At 41.6% G+C, this 20,191-nt stretch overlaps 1 protein-coding gene across 2 annotated transcripts in view; it reads left to right on the forward strand.

Moving 5' to 3' along the window:
- The window catches only part of Asb15 (ankyrin repeat and SOCS box containing 15), a 48,520-nt gene extending 40,428 nt beyond the window's left edge, over positions 1 to 8,092 (forward strand). For both annotated transcript variants that reach the window (XM_041675503.1, XM_041675504.1), the window contains exons 8-10: positions 668 to 1,238; positions 2,194 to 2,347; positions 5,646 to 8,092. In XM_041675503.1, the coding sequence (XP_041531437.1) occupies positions 668 to 1,238; positions 2,194 to 2,347; positions 5,646 to 5,803 (883 nt within the window). In that variant the 3' untranslated portion in view covers positions 5,804 to 8,092. The remainder of the gene's footprint in view (positions 1 to 667; positions 1,239 to 2,193; positions 2,348 to 5,645) is intronic.
- Positions 8,093 to 20,191: the final 12,099 nt, after the last annotated feature.

Genomic DNA, 20,191 nt, shown 5'->3' on the forward strand with positions numbered 1-20,191 from the left:
TATTAAGATTCTTGGTTTCACAAAAATTCACTTGTGAACTGTATAGGAAGGAGTCAAGATGGACATGGGCAAAATTAATAGATGGCTTCGGAATCAATGAAAAAGAAAGAATTAAGAGAATCAAACGATTAAAACTCTATCCCTTCCTTCTATATAGAGCTTCTGACCTCAGGCAAGTCATGTTCCCTCTTAAGTCTTTCTATTGTTCATCTTTAAATTAAAGGGTTCTATTTATGGTGGTCAAGAGCATTTGCCAACACTGCACGGTTTCTAGTGGACAGGTTTATGCAGTGTGTTTCTCTGGTATCAGAGGAACCTACTCTCTTTGCATTTTTGCAATCACACCTATCAACTACACAAGTTTTATTGTTAAGAGACAAAAGTCTAAAGTACGGAAAGTCCTGAGGACTCATGCCTAGACCCAAACGCGGAAGATCCTGATCTTCTTTGAGAATTTTTAGGATGCAAAACTAATCAAAACTCGGATAACTTACATTAAATTGAACAGGGGTCTCTTGACTTGCGAATGCTAAAAGGTCCATATAGAATTATATAGAGGAAATATGGACAACTGAACAAACTGAACTCACTTCTCTAATGAAAAAAATTTAATTATTTTATTTTCTTTATGCAATGGGATGTTTACGGAGTGGTTTCTCTGCTCCAGGGCTCTGAAATATCTCATCCCAGTAACATCCAAACAAGCAATCCGGAAAAGTGGCCTAAGTCCAATCCACTCAGCAGCAGATGGACAAAACGCCCAGTGCCTGGAACTGCTGATTGATAATGGTTTTGATGTCAACGCCCTGCTTGCTGACCACATTTCTCAGAGCTACGACGATGAGAGAAAGACGGCGCTTTATTTTGCTGTCTCTAACAATGACATTCACTGCACAGAAGTCCTTCTGGCTGCAGGTGCAGACCCCAACTTAGATCCCCTCAACTGTCTACTTGTGGCCGTGAGGGCCAACAGCCATGAAATTGTCCGGCTGCTTCTCTCCTACGGGGCTAATGTCAACTGTTATTTTATGCATGTGAATGACACTCGCTTCCCCAGCGCCATCCAGTACGCCCTAAATGACGAGGTTATGCTGAGACTCCTGCTGAATAATGGCTACCAAGTGGAGCTGTGCTTTGAGTGCATGCATGGAGACACTTTTGGAAATTCGTTCGTGTGGTCAGAGATAGAGGAGGAGGTACTGCCAGGATGGACGTCGTGTATAATAAAAGATAACCCGGTGAGTTGCATTCTTTTCTTTATTTTGGGTTGGTATCCTAACTCATGTATGTCTCAAGAATCTTCAAGTTTTGGTTTTTTGAAACCTCCTCCCAGCTGATCAAGAGTATGTTGCTTAACTTTTATTTATTTATAAAACTTCTGCATGTCTTCCTGTTACTGATTCCTAGATATATACCATTGTGGTATTAAATACCAGTGAATGACTTTGGTATTAAAGGTATGAAGCTTGTTTTATAGCCCAATGTATACTCTGTTCTGGAGAGTGTTCCATGTTCTAAGTAAAATATATAATCTATAGTTTAATTTATAAAATTTCACTCATTTAAGGATGCTCCCAAAATCAATTTTAATTTATATTCTTCTTATTTTTGACTTATTATTGTAGATAGAGAAACAGAGTGGGTCAGAAAATAAGGCTGTTTCTTTTCTTGGATTGAAAAGAGAGTGCCAAACCACTTTAAAATGTATGCAATTGGGGCTGGAGAGATGGCTCAGAGGTTAAGAGCATTGCCTGCTCTTCCAAAGGTCCTGAGTTCAATTCCCGGCAACCACATGGTGGCTCACAACCATCTGTAATGAGATCTGTGCCCTCTTCTAGCCTGCGGGCATATACACTGACAGAATATTGTATACATAATAAATAAATAAATATTTTTTAAAAAATGTATGCAATTATTCATTCATGTCCAGTTGATGGGACATTGGGGCTAGAGGGAAAAAAGCTTGGGTCTTCCATGTCATGGTCACTCTGCTCCAAAGAGAGCCCTGAATATGCACTTAGTCTTATTAGTTCAGTGAAATAATTGTGGCATCTCTTTTTCAGTTTTGTTCATCACAAACAGGAATATTTTCCATCCTGTAAAAAGATGAAGAGCAACTTTTCATAGTGATGCTGATTGTGTGTATGGGATATTTTGACATATCACTAAATTAACCGTTATCAATTTTCTCAGTTCTGTGAGTTTATTACAGTTCCATGGCTGAAGCACCTGGTGGGCAGCATCGTCCGTGTACTAATAGATTACATGGATTATGTCCCTCTGTGTACTAAACTGAAGTCTGCACTAGAAGTACAGAAAGAGTGGCCAGAAATCCGCCAAATAATAGGTAAAAATGAAAGTCTCCTTGACTTTAAATTTTCTTTGTTTACTGTGCGTATGTGGTTGTGAACGCGACTGTGTGCTTCTATCCGTAGAAGAGCTTACAATTAGCAATGACCATAGTCGTCCTGAGCATCCTTCACACACCAAATTTGGTGTGGCAATACCAATTCCTACAAAAGGAAAGAAATAATAGATGATGATTTCTGATCTGAGGGAGGAAACGCATAAGAATGAGCTGGAGCATCTGCTCTTACCGGGCAGCCAAGAAACTCAGTGACTCCCAGAACTGGGTCAGCAGAGTCCAGGAGCCAATGTGATTCAGTGACTGAACAAGACCATTCAAAATTCAAAAACACAGTTGTTTCTATGAGTAACATAAGACATGTTCAAAATGTCTTAACACATGAAAATGATCTTTTCAAAGGGATTATAGAAAACCAGTGATGCTGAAAATTGTTAAAAACACTTAACAATTTTTTCTGCCTTGTTTATATTACACATGTCACTAATAATAAGAATATATGAGCAAAAACTCCTCATGAAAATGTCTCAAATAATAAGTATAAATTAATATAGCTACCATTGTCTATCCTGAGTAAATGAATGGATGTGTTTTTACACCTTGGCGACTGTCAGTATCATACTATGGAGGTCCCAAATGGGATAAATTATTGCCGAAGAGATCAGACATAAGAATGATCAATCTGTGGATCAGCTACCACCTTTCAAAAAGTAGAGGATCCAATGGGACATGGAACTACACCATGGCAATACATTCCAGCCATGAGAAAACATAGCCATTTGGGTTCTTCAGTGATTAAGTGACGTGATAGAATATGGATAGAAAAAGAGCTTGAAGATCAAAAGATTTTTTTAAAGGATATTGATAATGTTTTAATCCTTCAGTTACAGGAATGCCCCAGAGGAATGGCATCTGATGCTGTTTTCTGGCCTACCTACGCATATATACATTCATTTGCACTACCACACTCATGTGGGGGCATGCGCACACACACACACACACACACACAAAAACACATACACACAACAGAAAGAAATGTTAGGAGTGGTTCACTTCAATGATGAAAGTGACCCCATTTTCCTTCTATTTGATTATAAAATTTCAAATTACATTCTTTGAATACTAAAACAAAGTTAGCCTTGGTGGCATGTGCCTGCAATCCCAGTATTTGGAGGCCAAGGCAGGAAAGGTCACAGATTTTTCCCATCATAGAATTAGTGTGGAGACAGATTGCTTAGATGAGGAAACTTGCAAAGGGGGTGACGACTGTACGTAAGAACCATGGTGGTTTACGAGAGAAGGAAGAATGAAGGCTGGCAAGGCTGTGCAAGCATCCTCTGTGGCTGACAAAGTTCTATTTCATAACCTGAGAGGTTAGCAAAAGCTGAGCATCTGCTTGATACCTGTAACTTATGAAACTATGCATGTTTGTAGGTAGTCTCACGTTTAAAAATTTCAAACCCAAAAGGCTTAAATGGTTTGGCTATTTCAAAATGAAAACACCACTAAACCATAAGTTGATTTCCAAAGTTTTGGGCCCTGGAAAAACAAAGCCAGGATGTGAGCCTTGTTTATATTGCTTGGCAACTCATCTTTTCCTGCCATAATCACTGTTATTTCTGTCATAAGGAGCATGGACTTTGCCAAGAAATGAGAATTAATGGTCCATGTGTTTTTATTGCAATTGAATTCCAACGTGTGATGATTTTAGAAAGATACTCCAGGTAAGGATGAAGTCAGGGTGCTTTTCTGTTGTTTTGGTGGTTTATTTCTGCAGCCAGCTTGTCGGCTAGTTGCTGTGAGCCTGGTAAACCACTGGATGTCAGGGTTCCTTCAGTTATAGAAAGGTGGTTGGTTTGTTAAGGAACGAAATAAAACAGCTCTTTGATTAAAAGGGGGGAGGGTACATATTTTGGTGATAGTATTTTCACCTCGAGTTTATAGAAAATGTCATAATTTATATATGTATCTCAGGTTGGTCTCAAACCTGTGACCTTCCTGCCTGGGCCTCCAAATGCTGACTCCATATGCCACCAAGGCTAACTTTGTTTTAATATTAGAAGAACGTGATTTGAAATTTTATAATCATATAGAAAAAAAATGGAATGATTTTCGTCATTGAAGTGGATTGCCCCTAACGTTTCTTTTGGTCGCTGTGTGTGTGTGTGTGTGTGTGTGTGTGTGTGTACCCACATGAGTGTGGCAGGGCGGCAGCACAAGTAAATGTGTGTGTGCATATGGAGGCCAGAAGTCAGCATCCGATGCCATCCTTCTGAGCCTTTCTGACTAGGTAGGCTGGCCAGTCAGGGCACTTGAAGGATCTTCCTGTTTCTGCCTCCCTAGTATTGGGATTATAAGCAGGCACACCACGTCTGCATTTTCCCTTGGGTTTTGGGATAGAACTCAAGTCTTTAAGCTCACACGGCAAACATACTACCTACTGAGCTGTCTCCCCTCTCCCATAACATTTATTGAATGTTATGATCCAGTGTATCAAGATTTATCTAGCTGTTTACATGAACTATTTAGCCTCAGACAATCCTATGCAGGAGATATTATTGCTGTCCATCTGACATAAATGAGAATACTAATTATATGGGTTAAGACACTTGTACAAGGTCACACAAAATAGCACAGGCAGGATCTTAATCCCAGCTGACTGAGCCCAGGGCCAGCATTTGCTTGTGTACTTGGACTGTGCTGCCCCTTCACTGGTTCTTTTCGTTGGCATAAAACATCAGTGTTTAATTCTAACATAAAGTAAGAATTTGAAAAATTAGATTTACATATCATCAGATACATAAAGTTAGTAACTGGTGTGTAGCAGACACTGGAAACCAGCCTCAGAAGGAATTGTGGGTGACCTATAAAATCATCCAGTGATGTTTTACTGACAGTTATTCATCAGAAAGACTAATCGAAAAGACAGGAAGTAAAGAAATCTGTCTGTGTAATATGTAGATGTTTAACAAAGAGAAATGTGTGACCATTTGCTTTTGAAAATCAAAACCGTCTGTTAAAAAAGTGTAGTCAGATGCCCATCGGGAGCCAGGCTTGGCTCCTGGCACAGCAGCAGGTGGAACTCCCATCCTCTTGGAGCTGGAATCCAGAGGAAAGGGCTAGAGGACTTCACCGAAATGTAAATTGAGGTCAGAATCATCAGCTGCTAACGGTTTGCTCTTTCAGAAACCATTGCTCAGGCTGCTCTGAAACAACCTGTATCTCAAACGTAAAGCCAGTGGAACGCCCTAATTCCCTGCCTGTTTCCCATTTCTCTTAGAGAATCCTTGCTCCCTCAAGCACCTGTGCCGGTTGAAAATTCGCAGACTTATGGGACTGCAGCGACTCTGGCAGCCAGCCTTCATGGAGAAGCTCCCTCTGCCGGCAGCGATTCGAAGATACTTATTATTTAAAGAATATGATCTCTATGGACAATAGCTAAAGTTAATATCACTTTTCAATGATGTTTTAAAATGTGATCCTTAAAAGTGTTTTCAAATGTGGTTCCCCTAGAGAAGTCATTGGGGTCGTTTTGTATTCTTAAGGGGTATTTAAATCCATGGAGAATCTGGTAGTTGTGCCGTATCCCTATGGGAAGAACATGTACACTCCTAAAGACTTTCAGGTTCCTAAGACAAGCGGTATCCCGTGTTTGAACTTCTACTGACTGTCTTCAGTTGTTAAAAGTCTTCAAACCCTCGCCATCAGTTGAATGTCAATGACTGAGAGTCTAGGCTAAAAAGCAAATGACCACTTTCTTAAAGCCCCATACACATCTGCCAGCTGCCAGCCTGTTCTATTGTTAGAACCACTGTTCTAGAAAAGCTGCTGGGTACTTGCAGGCTCACCCTGTAACCTGGCTCCCCCACCCCCACCCCCAGCGTGCTACTCCTTGGCTCAGGTCCCCTAACAACTTCCTTGTTGTTCAATTTGAAAAACAACTTTCACCCCCTCTTCCTGTTGATTCTTGTAGCCTCTCACTCCATTTCCTGTTCCTTCCTTAGTTTTCGTCATACAGATCTGTCGCTCTTTCTCCTCTCAGCCCTTCTTCTGGCCTGTGTCTCTGCTATGTGTCTCTCTTCCTCCAGTCCTCCAGAGACATGCCCTCTGGGAAACTCCATGGTTGCAATCCTATTGCTGGGGACTATAGCATTTACGGATGAAGTTCAACCTTCTGTCTCCTGTGCTTCAGGTCTGACAGTGGCAAACACTGACGTAAAGGACATCTAAACACACAGATAGCTTCAGCTCAACATGTCCTCAAATCTTCCCTTCACTAAACACTTCCTCGGCACCTTCTGCAGTTCAACAGCAGCACAATCAATTCGCTTTGCAGGAGAAAAAAGACCTGGTAGCAGTCTTGACCGGCCCTTCCCTTGCCGGGCATTTTCTCACCTGGCTCACTCAGCGTGCCAACTCACTACACACCATTGAGTTTCTCTCGTAATGCCACCATTTCCTGCCCAGGCCCACAAATTCCACTCTACATCTACTGTAGTCTTCCTTTTCTTGAGACAAGACATTGTTGCTTCTCTGGCTTGCCTGCCTTTGTCTTCCAGAGTCTACACACAGCATTCCAGGATGACCTTTGAGAGACTTAACCATAGTTCATTCCCTTGCAGAACATTACCCCCATTATCGTGGGATATAAATCTTGAATTCTCACATGGCCTCCCTGCTTACCTATCTCCTTTCTCTTTAGCCTCTCTGCATCTCCCCTCCCACTCAGCAGAGTCATTGTAGCCGTGTCTTCTAGAGAAGACCCCCCAGGCTTTATGGTTTTATATAATAAAATATGGTTTTATTAATAAAAAACAAGGTCCATCTATAATCACCATTTCATTTTTAAGAGGGGTAATTCCTTCGAATGCTAGACAACAAGATGGTGGTCAACTCAGTTGTTAAAATGGATTGATATTAGCTTTGGAAGACTGGCCACACTTATCATCTCAGCAGTGACACGCTAAACTTCACTGTGGTCCCCAAGTCTTAGGATCCCTTTAATGGGAATCACTATAAACCTCAGGACCTTTATGTTTCCATTACCCTCTACCCGAAGATCTCTTTTTCCTTGCCCCTCTCCCATCAATTAACTGACCGCTACACTGCAGAGCTTGGCTTAGCTGTTGCTCCCTCTCGATGGAAGCCCCTGCCCAGAGCTGCTCATACGGTATTGTACTCAGCTACGTCACACTAGACTGGAAGCTCCATAGGGCAGGACCATGTCCGCTTTCTTTCCCAGTGTGTGCTCAGAGCCAAACACATTCCCTAGAATGTGAATGTTACACAAGAACTAGACAGAAATAATCAGTGACTTCATGGTGAAACGAGAGGTTTGAATCGCTGACTTGGATGTGTACACTTAGTAATGTAATTTTTTAAGTGGATTATTCTTACATTTTAATAGTGTATTTTTTACATTTATTTTGTTGTGAGAAGGAATATTCTCTTGGTTGTAATATTCTACTAGTTAGTAAATTTTCTGACATGCATTTGCTTTCAGTTATCTTTGAAAAATAAGTAGGTCTGGAAAGAAATCTGCATTCTTAGGGTTATGGCTCTACTGTATTATATTTCCTTGAGTATTTTTAATACAAATAATATCATAATATGTTTACTTTGAACTGTGATGTTTCATGTATAAGAGTTCATAATTTTTGTACTGCTTTCTTCATTGTGCTTAAAATGTATTCTTATAGATACTGCTTTAAATAAATGAAAAATAAAACCAAAGCTGTAAGTCTGCTGTTTGACACTTCAGATATTATATGTATTTGGGGTAAATAAGCGCAAGAACTATTTGGATATAAAGATATAAACTGGATGCACATGGTAAGGTTTTTAAGGTTATTGCCTTGACTTTTTGAAAGAACAGAATTTTTCGTAAGAATTAGAAATGGTGCCGTATCTGAAACTCGTTACAATTTGGACTTTTCCGACAGTGCTTCTGTTTTGGGGAGAGCCAGGTGGAAAGAAGAAAGAATTCCTGTCTAACAAGGACTGTGTAAACCCTCCCGTGTCACTTTATCTGGAAGAGGGCAACAGCCGCTCCCCACGGCCAGGCTAAGCAGCCAAGCATGCTACAGCGGTGCCAATGTCCCCAGTGTGCACTGGCGGGGTGAGGAAGCCATCTCTCCATGCTGCCAAGCCGCATGGGGCTGTTCTGATCACTCTAGCTCTTTTTAGGGTCATTCAGAGAACCCGGGTGGGCAAGAGTGGACATGATCTCCCCCTGAGTGGGTTTCGAGTTAATTTTTAGGCTGCAGTCAAGTCATACTTGAAAGCTTGTTCTTGAAGAATTTGGTTTAATCATTTAACATTACATGACATATTTCCATGTGGAAAAGACAATGCAGAAGACGAGGGAAAAATTATTTAAACATGCAACTCGGCCTTCAATGCAGGATTTTTAAAAGATCAATATATGTATCACACAGCATAAAAAATACAAGAGTCATGACAGAAAATACATAATCTTTTTAATAATCCCATTTACTAGAAATTCTTATCAAAATTTGAGTTTTAAGTCCCATTACTCTTGTGTATGCACCTACCTCCCAAATCACAAATTGTTTAAGATATATAAAAAATTATATCTACTTCAATTTATTCATTAAAATATTAACATTACACATGCATATACACATAAATACACTATAGTACATGTGTAGAATATATGTGCACTTAATGTAACATTTCTGTACATATACACATTCTAATATATCATACTATTGCAATGCCATATTGTCTTAGTTAAGGTTTAATTGTTGTGATAAAACACCATGACCAAAGGCAGCTTCAGGAGAAAATGGTTTCTTACAGCTAGTAGCCAGGGAAGTCAGGCAGGAACCTGAGGCAGGAACCTATGACGAAGCCATGAAGAGGTGCTTGTCATCATTTATACCACTGGTGAGCCAAGGCCTGTCCCAAAAGGGGCGGTCCCCAAAAGGGGCAGTGGCAGGTCCCCTTGGCTCGTGAGAGATAGGTATGCCATACAGAGAGAGTTGAGATATAGAGTTTATTTAGTGGGTTATATAGGAGAAAGGGAAGGGGAGGGAATAAAGGAAGAGGGGAAGAGATAAAGGAGAGAGGCAGAAGCTACCTATCCAGAAGAAGGGCTGAGAGAGAGGCAGGGGGAGAGAGAAAGAGTATAGGCATACAGGAACAGCACAGGCTGGAGAAAAGGCTGGAGACCAGCTTGGCTCAATGGAAATGGGTGGGGCTTGTCTCTTAAAGGGAGAGGGTACCCAGGTGACAGACCAGACCAAACCAGCAGATTACAACAGTGCTGTTAACTGGCTTGTTCTCCATGGGTTGCTCAGCCTGCATGTATGTCATCCAGGAACACTTATCCAGGGGTGGCATCACCCAAATTGATCTATAATCTAGATCAATCTGTAATCAAAAAAAATGGCTCACAAACTTGCCTAGAGGCTAATCTCATGGAGGCATCTTCTCAGTTGAGAGTTCATATTCGGAAATGACTCTAGTTTATGACAAGTTTACCAAAACTAACAAGTACATGTATATGATACTAGAATGGATGAAGCATGCATTACCTTAAGTGCAATATTCCAGGCACAGAAAGATAGAAATCACAAGATCTCACTTGATGTGGGACTTCCCTCTCTACGCTGTGATTACCATTAATGAATAAAGAACTGCTTTGGGCCTATAGCAGAGCAGAGCTAGGCGGGGAGGACTGGACTGAATGCTGGGAGAAAGAAGGGCTGAGTCGAGGGACACCATGGAGCTGCCACTGCCTGAGATAGATGTGCTGAAACTTTGCTGGTAGGCCACAACCTTGTGGTGATGCACAGATTAATAGAGATGGGTTAAACTAAGATGTAAGAGTTAGCCAATATGAAGCTAGAGCTAATGGGCCAGGCCGTGATTTAATTAATATAGTTTCTGTGTGATTATTTTGGTTCTGGGCGGCTGGGATGAACAAGTGGGCCTTCCTCCAACACTTATTTGCAGAACCTCAAAAGACAAAACAGAAGCAGAATATAGGAGTTACCATAAATTGTTAGGTAAAAGAGGGTGTTGGGTATATTTCAATCAAATGATACCAATTATCAGACATGAATAATTTTTAAATGTTTATACAAACATGGTGACTGTCATTAATAACAAATGCAGTGTATATTTGCACGTGAATTACTTTTCTCCTTTTTCTAATGGAATGTTTGGAAACAGGCAACCTAAGGATTGAAGGGTTTATTTTGGCTCATGGTTTGAGAGGGTCCAATTCACTGTGATGGAAGAGGCATAGCCATAAGAGCATGAGGCTGTTTTCTCACATTTGGCTAAATAAGGAAACGGAATAGTGAAAGTTGGTTGGTGCCCATCTGGCTTTCTTTTGGCTTGTTCATTGAGTCTAGATCCCTAGCCCATGGGGTAATACCACAAACTTTAGGATGGGTCTTCCCTCCTACATTAATCCTCTCTAGAAATGCCCTCACAGGCATACCCAGAGGTATGTCTTCTAAGTGATTCTAAATCCAGACAAGTTGACAATGAAGATTAGCCATCACAATGTAAAAATCACCAGAAGAGTTGTGCTTCTTGTTCTGCCGAGACATGAGAAGAGTTGTCCCTACCTGCTCACTCATCTCCTACCTGCACACTCATCCTCCATGAAACCATCCATTGCCATGCCTTTTCCCACTATGCTGGACTGAAGAAGAGGCTCAGCTCCACGCTCATCTTTCATAAAGCAACCTGACACCATGCTTTCTCCACTTTGAGGGGGTATATCTCTTCAAACATGAGTGAAATCAATTCTGCATCCCACAAATTTATTTTTGTTTGGTATCTGGTCACATCAATTAGAAACACAACCATTCCAGAAAATTGGTGCCAGGTAGTTGAGCCGTTGCTTTGCTAAAGCTATTGAGGTGGGTTATAGACTTTCTGAACTAGTTTGTAGAAGTGAGGAAGTTTGGAACTTCAGGCTAAACACATCCAAGAACACTCAAGAGTGTTGATTCTAATGACAACCTGAAAGCTGCAATGTCAACATAAGACAGGTAACGCAAACTTGCTCATGTGTTCTCACAGGAAAATGAAGGAAGACATCAGGACCTTGAATAGAGATAGATCTTTGATGACATATTATGACAAAGCATCAGACTGCATTCTGCCCATGTCTTAAAATTTTCAGTGACTCTAAACTAAAAAGTAATAACTAAGTATTTTGGCAGAAGAATATAGCATAATATCCCAGGCTGTGGCATAGTTTGTACTCACTTCTTCTAGCCAGATTATGGCGAGCAAATAGAGCGAAAAGATAGGAAAAATGTGGTGTTTGACAAGGAAAGATACTTGGACCTCAGTTAAAAACAGTGTGGTAGATGCAATTGTTACAGATTTTAATGACTGTGGCTATGCTCTAAGAGACTCACATATGACTTGAACTGGCACCAAAATTTGATGCAGTGTTGTATTTATAGGCCCACAAGATGCAAGAGTGAGGGGGCCATGTAAACTTACTTCCAACTTCAGAAGGCCTTTGAGACCAGACAATATGTAACAAGGTTGGATTCTCTCCAAGACCTCTTGAGCAGGCTAGTGTAGAGCTGTAGATACACAGCCTAAGCTACTGTGGAGTCTCTAGCATACTGAAGGTGCCTGAAATTTGGATATCTGCTGAGGAAAGCTGAACGTGTCAAGTGGAGGTGGCCTGAGGAAGACCATGTAGGATGCAAACAAACTAGTTGTAGAAGGACTGCCTAAGCCCATTAGTGCCCAGATGTCACCCCATGCATGGCCTGGACCAGGAGCTACAATGCCTGGTATTTTTCTTTCTAGGTTGCTGTCTTCCTTAAGTGTAATCTCTCCTTGTTGTGTCTCTTTCCTCCCTCTTGGAATGACAATGTTTACTCTGTGCCATTGTTTGATGGATGGATGTGCCATGTTTTGAGATTTTTTTTAACATGGGTTCATAATTAAGACATCACCTTGAGTTTTAAAAGAGGCCTTGGAGTTTCAAACTGTATCAGAGTTGTAAGGCTAAATTTCACTAAAGACATTTTGTATGATGAGATGGACATAGCCAATGGGGGCAGGGATAGAATGCTATAATTTGAATATAAAATGCACCTCACAGGTTCATGTCCTTGAACACTTGTATATTTGAACACACATTTAAACAGCTGGTGTTGCTGTTTTGAAGGTGATAGAAGTTTTAGGAGGTGAGACTGAGCTAGAGGAAATATGAGGGAACCTTGAGACTTCATAACCAGGTTCACGTTGCTAACCTGTGTCTGTTTCCTGGCTGCTGACCCAATGTAACCAGTTCCTGTGTACTCCTGCTACAACGCCTGCCATCAAACCTTCCCCAACATGGTAGATGGTGGACTACAGTCTCTCAAACCATAAACCAGAACAAATCCTCCCTCCTCTCCAAAACCTCCCAAAAAAAGAGAAAGAAAAAGACTTTAGATAGTCTCACCATAAAAAAGATAAGTATGTGAGACAATACATATGCTTCTTCCCTCAATTTAATCATTCTATAATTATAATGCATATTTTAAAACAGCATGTCCTATCTCATCGATAAATGAATGGGATTTTGTCAACTAACAAACATTTTAAAAACATGAACCGCTTTAGCACTCTTAGATGAATCATGCAACTACATCTATCTGATCATTAAGACAGACACTGAACTGGTGTATAATAATATGCTTTACACATTACTAGTTTCTAGATTCTGAACAAGCTGTAAGCATATCAACCATTACACATACATAAAATAGGTACATGAGAAACCTGCATTCACTTGTTATTATTACACAGTGACAGAATCAGCGCTTAAGGTGCAGAAGTAAAAAGGTTAATTTTAAGGAATAGAACTACATGCTGTCAGGATGACATCTGAGAACATTCAAGCCTATGCTGGAGCCGAGTGTGGTACCTCACTAGCATCTCTCAGTATTTTGACAAGACTCACAGGATAAAAGCTTAGCACAGAACTTTTGAGCCTAGCACATAAAAACCTCCCATCCTCTCTGGTTTTATGAAGCCCTCATCATCTGTTATTGTCAAGGGAAGAAAGGGGCTTCTTATGGGAAGAGAGGTGTAGGAAGAGGAAGAGCAGACTGATTTGACCTCAACAGCCCATGTTGTATAACCTTAGGGAGTGCTGGGGATGTCTGGGGATTTGCTGTTTTCATCAGGAGACAGTCTAGTAATCTGAATCGGGGCACTGGGAGTGTCCGAGTTCTAACATTGGACCGACGGGCAGTTCCATCACAGGGCCTGAGCAGGAACACACATTCTGCACTTCAGGTTCCAATAACAAGGCAGCCATTGCTTTTACCTTGTCCGTTTTCCCTGCTGGAATTTCTCAAGGAGGTTCAAGCTAGCGTGTTGTAGACACCTAAGCTATTTAAGTTAGAATGTGTGGGGTATTACTTGGAGCATTTATCTTTGAGTTGTGTGGGAGACACCAGTATTAGTTATACTCTGAAAATTCAGGGAGTACCCTTGGCATTCAGGGGTTGGTCATCTGTGTTCCTGAACGTCTGGACACCTCTGAAAATCTGAAACTAAATTGCTTTAAAATGATTTTAATGTAACAATACTTCTACCCAGCTTTGCTTGGAGGAGGCTAACGTTAGCTTGGGCTTTGCTTTGCCTCATTGGTCCCCTAAACAGTGGGGTTTTCTGGCTCAGAGGAAAGTGCTCAGTCCTTGGGCTGGTAGCACATGATTCAATTGTTTTGTTTTTTTTCTGTGCTGTTAAATCCATCAAGAGCAGCAGATGAGATCCATCAAGGCAGCACAAGCCTTCTGCTTTTACCAATCCCAGTGGTCCCCAGTCCCAGAGCAACAGAAATGGCTTGGCCAGCTTCTGGCATTTTCATACTTGTTCTGAAAGATCTCACAAACACACATGCACGCACGCACGCACACACACCCTAATATCCAAACATGTAAAACTTGAGCTAAAAGTGAGATTTCCTAACCTGCGAAGGGTGTCAACTGGTAAGGAATCATATAATAACCATGAAAAACAGCCCCAGGTAGGAAACAAAGGAAGATGGAGATTACGGGAGCATCTGGGGAGAATCCGTGAAGACTGGCTCTCAAGAAGTCCTGAGAACTTCAGAAGGAAAGGTCAGTTACAGCGGTGAGTCTGAAAACACAGTGCTTTGGATTTTCCTGGCAGAACCGCCATGAAAGAGCCCAGTGTGTCTGCGGAGCGGAGCATAAGCATTCCCCGCATTCCTGGGCCTTCTGCTGACCCCAGTGCCCTCCTACCCGCCTCAGCGCAGGATCCAAGTGCTTCAGCTGCTGTTTCCCAGCTGGACGAGCAGCTTCTAGGCAGATGCAGTCCTGAAGCTGAGGAGAAGGCGTCCCAAGGAAAGCATCCGCGGTGTGGTTAACCCACGGTGTGGTTAAAGCTTTCTTTGTCACACCACGGAAGAGCAAATCTGCCCCAACACCCTGGGTTCTAACTCAGGTTGCCCCGGAATCAATAAAGGAGCTTCTCCTCCACCACAAGCAAAACTTCGTTTATTGGAACTTCAGTTGATGAGGATACAGTCTGTTTCCTGTCTCCTAAAGAGGGACTTCACACACATCTCTGCTGTACGAGGTGAAAAGCTTGATGGAAGGAATTCAGCTATTTCTTTCTCAGTTTTGAATTTCTTTTTCTTCCAATTTATATGTTTAGCTTGACAGTTTTAATACTGCTAGTTCATCTTTCATTTGCACACATTACAATTACTTTTATGTGTTTGAGTCAGATAAACATAGGATCAGCTATATGTGACCAACCATCCAGAATCCATTCCACACTTGAATCTCTCAGTGTGTCTGTCTTTCCTTTTGATACATTTTAAAATGCCAGATAGTAACAAAAATGTGAGAAACAGCTTGGAGCTACCATAATCATAACCATCACTTGTTAGCTGTATGAATATAAAGATATTTTTTTAATTCTCAGAACTCATTTTCTCTTTTGTCAAATGGAATAAATCACATTTATTCATCAAAGGTTATCTCACACAGTGTTAGAATAGAGATTAATAGAGGGAGATCATATTATGTTATACTGCCTGGCACACTGGCTCTAAAATCCATTTTGTAAACTATTAAGTGTTATACAATTGTAAGATGTTATTATAAATAGCCCTAATAATTTTAAATTTGACTCACACTCTCTGCCACAAGTTGGCATTGCTGGGAGACTTGCTTGTCTGCCAAGTCTGAGAGAGCAGGCTTGATAGGGGAATCTTCAGTTCTCATCTGATCCCTGGGGCATGTGTTTGCCCTCTGTCCAGAGCTTGGCCGTTCCCTGACCTCCCCTGGGAGTCTTTCCCTGGGCTTCTGAAAAGCTCCAACAAGCAGCCCGAGCAGAGTCGGAAGCTTAATTTCCTCAGGAACTACTGCACGGCTTCAGCCTCATCACAAACTATCTGTAAGAGATGTGGAAACTTCACGACCTTCCCTACACATGGGAAACATGTTAGGGAGGGATTAGGGAAAATTTAATAATAATTATAAAGCAGGCAAAAATCCTTGACGTTTGTAGAATAAGAGTTTTCCATTTCCCCGTGCTTAGAAACAACAATATAACATGATTTTTGTGTCTCCAAGGCAACTTAGGGACAATTAAAACAAAATAAAAAGTTATGTCTGGCCTGGTGGCTCAGAGGTTAAGAGCACTGGCTACTCTTCCAGGGGTCCTGAGTTCAATTCCCAGCAACTACATGGTGGTTCAGAACCATCTGTAATGAGATCTGGTGTCCTCCTTTGGCATGCAGGCAGAACACTGTATATATAGTAAATAAATAAATCTTAAAATAAGAACAACAACAAACAAAAGAATCAGCTAATCCGAACTTGTGGAAGATAACTGACTCCTGACTGAGTACAGGTGACAGTAGATGGCTTGGGCAGTATATAGGGTCACTGGCAGTGGGACCAGGATCTAACTCTAATGCATGAACTGACTTTGTAGGGCCCAGTCTCCATGGTAGAGATACCTTGCTTAGAGCGGGTGGGAGGTGGGGAAAGGGAGTTGGAGGAGGGACTGGGAGAAGAGGAGGAAGGGGAAACTGGGGAACTGCAAAACATAATGTTTTTTTTTTTATAAAAATGAATCATCTTAGAATAGAACAAACAACAAAACAAAACAAAAACCTTTGAATCACCCCAGATCCAGTGATTATCATGATTTCTGCCATTTTTAAAAGCTGCAGTTTCAATTTCATGGCTAAACATTCCTGTCCCGCTGCTTTGTGATACTTTGTTTTTGAAATACTCCCTGAACTCTTAATAACTGTCCTAGGCCTTGAAGACAGCCAGTGGAATGGACAGGACTCCTGCCTTTGGAAAAGCGCTCTCCCTACTTAAAACAAGCAATCTATGAGCAAGCAGTCTGTGAACTACATTTGTGGGAACCAGAGCTCCTCCGTTCTGGGGTCTCAGGGTCTGAGTGCAGCTCAGGAGGCACACGAAGGCTTTGCGGGCAGGCAGGGAGGGAGGAAGCATGATGGGTAATGGGCCGAGCAGCTCAGAGTAGTTCAAATTCACTTCAGCATGGCTCAAGTGGGGGTTCTGGAAGGGGATCCGCAAAAAGCAGGAAGTGGGGGCAGAAACCTTGGCTAAAGGTTCAGTCTGAAGGACAATGGAAGGCGTTAGGGAGTTTTAGACAGGGAATGACCCGGTGGCGTCTGTGTTCCTAAAAGGTTACTCTGGCTGTGCTGTGGAAGATGTGGGGGAGGAAGGAGGGCAAGAGGAGAAAACATAAGAGGAACTCCAGTCCATTGCTAACGAGAAAGTGCAAGCAGCGCAGAGGCACAGGGGATCAGCCCGAAATAAAGCAGGAATTCGGAGGCGCTGAGAGCAGAGAAAGCGAGACCTACGCCTACACACCACCTCACTATGAGAGAAGTGATACAAACACTAAAGCCCTACCCAGTGGGGGCTGAGGATGTGGGAGCCTCCGCTGGGGTGAAGAAACTGCAGAGAAAAAGCAAGAAGCTGATCTTAGGCAGTTTGAGACACTTGGAGACTATCTAGGTATTTTCATGGACCGTCATTCAGCCCAAAGATCTTAGCTGGGTAAGATAACACATTGGTGTCCATCCTGGACTTTTGGGATCCCTTACACTTACTGAAATTAAATACCATATGCCAAATCTCATACAGATGGAGTCTATTTTACTGTTAAGGAAAGGGTCCATAGAAATGAGTTTTGTTTTTTTTTTTTCGAGACAGGGTTTCTCCGTAGCTTTTGGTTCCTGTCCTGGAACTAGCTCTTATAGACCAGGCTGGCCTCGAACTCACAGAGATCCGCCTGCCTCTGCCTCCCGAGTGCTGGGATTAAAGGCGTGCGCCACCACTGCCCAGCAGAAATGAGTTTTAGTTAGCAAATAGATATTGTATGCCATATAACATAAATATTAAATATTATTTAAAATTAAATTCACATAATGCGTATCTTGTGCGGTCTTTTGTAGCTTCAGATAGATAAGAATGCCTGTGACAGATATTTGTCTTGAAATATGAACAGTTCTAGAAGTTACCAAGTACTCCCTGAAATTTGATCCTAAAGTAGAAAGACAAGCAATGATACAGTCTCTTCACACCCCAAAGTATCAGCCACCAGTAGGACAGAAACCATCACCAAAATAGTCTCTAACAAGTGGGGTTTTCCTCTATGTAGTGTTAGGCAGGTTGTTCTATACACACAGCTGTTGGGAGAACTACCTTTGCATGAGGAATGCACACGGAAAAGCAAAAAATGAACATAGAAAGAGCGTTTGGAAAGAGGAGGGGACTGGTGGTCAGGAGAGGCAAAAGAGGGCCAAAGCATACTACGTACATATATGAAAATGTCATCATGAGAACTAGAAAGATGGCTCAGTGCTTAAGAGCACTAATGACTCTTGGGAAGGACCCAGGTTCAGTTCCCAGTACATGGTAGCTCACAAACATTAAAAAAAAAAAAAGTAAAGAAAGAAAATGTCACAATGAACTCCATCATGTGTGTAATATCTTCAAATAAAACTCAGAAAGTAAAGAAGCAAAGCAATAAGCAGAATACTGGCCCTCTGGAAAGACTGGTACCACTGACTTCTGGCTGTACTGATGGCCTCTGTCTCCCCGTCTCCTGGAGTCCCTCTGTGTATCACGACACTTGCCTATACAATAGCCTTTTGGGCAACATGACGTGATAGATATACAGGGTAATGTTGGACAGAAGCACACAGTGCTAGGTGATAATAAAGACCTCGTTAGCTTGACCTTCAGAACTCGCGTCCAATGTTCAACGTTTGTGAGCCCTCAGCGCGAGTAGGGCGCAGTGCTGAGAGCTATGGGAGCGTGTGGTGGGCGCTACCTTCCTAAGCCACCAGGGAACTTTCTGCTGGGCTGCACCTCTGCCCCCACTCTCTGTCAAACAGTGTCCACTCTTGTTCTCTTCCCACCCCAGTGCCTTTCTGACTTGGCCCACATCTTCTTCTGTGCAGGGCTCTGGCTCCTCCCCGGCGCCTGGCTGGGCTGCTCTCCACTGCTGTAGCCAGCTGCCTACTCTCTTCTCCCTCAAGTTTCAACTCCTTGAGGGCAGAAACTGAATCGGTTTCTATTTTCCTGTCTGCAGTCCTAGCTTGCAGCACAGCCGTATCCCACAGCAAGTAGAGAGTGACTGTGTACACAAGCAGCCAGGGACACTTTCAGAGAGAAACTAGAAGGGGGGGAAAAACTTGAAAGAGAAAACTCAGTTTTTCCTTAACGAGTACATGACATTATTATGAGACATTATATATCTTAGTGAATCAGAGAATCAAGCACAATGAAAAATTGTCACCAAGGCAGTGATCTTTTTAAAATAAGGCATACTAATCTTGAAAAGGCTTTGTGGTCTTATACTATCATTGTCTCTAAATACAATGAACAAAAATACCAAGTAAAAATTCCAAAATAGAGTTCCAGGCCAGCCTGGTCTACAAGAGCTAGTTCCAGGACAGGAACCAAAAGCTACGGAGAAACCCTGTCTCGAAAAAAAAAAAAAATCCAAAATAGAAAATGCTGATTCTTAGAACACATGTACAACTGGATTTTTTTTTCTTGATGTAAAAATAAGTTCCAAGAAAATTTACATTATTCATCATATGTTAGTCAAAGCCAGGAATAGGTGGCAGTGTTTAGTTACACGGCAGAATTTTAACAAATGGATTTAAAGTTTGTAGAAATACTTCTAAGTAGATATTATGAAGTCTGATGGACTGTGAGTTATGTTGTTAGCATCACATGAACTGACAGTAAATATAATAAGATGTTCTTCAGAGGAAGATATTGTCAAGAGACAAGTTTTGTTCGATGATGTTGCCACATGGTAAGACATTTTGATGCTGGCTCTTTGGTGTCACTTTCAGAGTCGTTCATGGTGCACTCAAGACTTGACAGAAGAAACTTGTGGAAGGCTATATTTATTCTGGATCATTAAAATGAGCAAACTAAAAATATAAGGAGTGGTTTTCTAAGCCTTTTCAGTACAATATAAACAGGAGTTTTCTATAGACCTAAGCCATTTATTTGTCAAGGGACATTTTTATTGATGATGTTCAAATATAACACCGATGGAAATGACAGAGGATTAAGCATTTCAAAGGTCCTCTCAGATCCGAGTCTATTATCCTAAGAAGATCAGTGCAATTATTTTATGGTCTCACATCATGTAGGTTATAATATGCATGCATAGAACCCTTTTCCAGATCTGTGTTCAAACACCATCGCATTATAGAAACCTCTTGAAATGTCCTCCCCAAACTTACTTCCTGTATCCTGTTTGATCATCTCTGTAGTC

The sequence above is a fragment of the Microtus oregoni genome, unplaced genomic scaffold (assembly GCF_018167655.1).
Source record: "Microtus oregoni isolate MIOR12 unplaced genomic scaffold, Mior012 000026F_ref0000081, whole genome shotgun sequence".
Taxonomy (NCBI): domain Eukaryota; kingdom Metazoa; phylum Chordata; class Mammalia; order Rodentia; family Cricetidae; genus Microtus; species Microtus oregoni.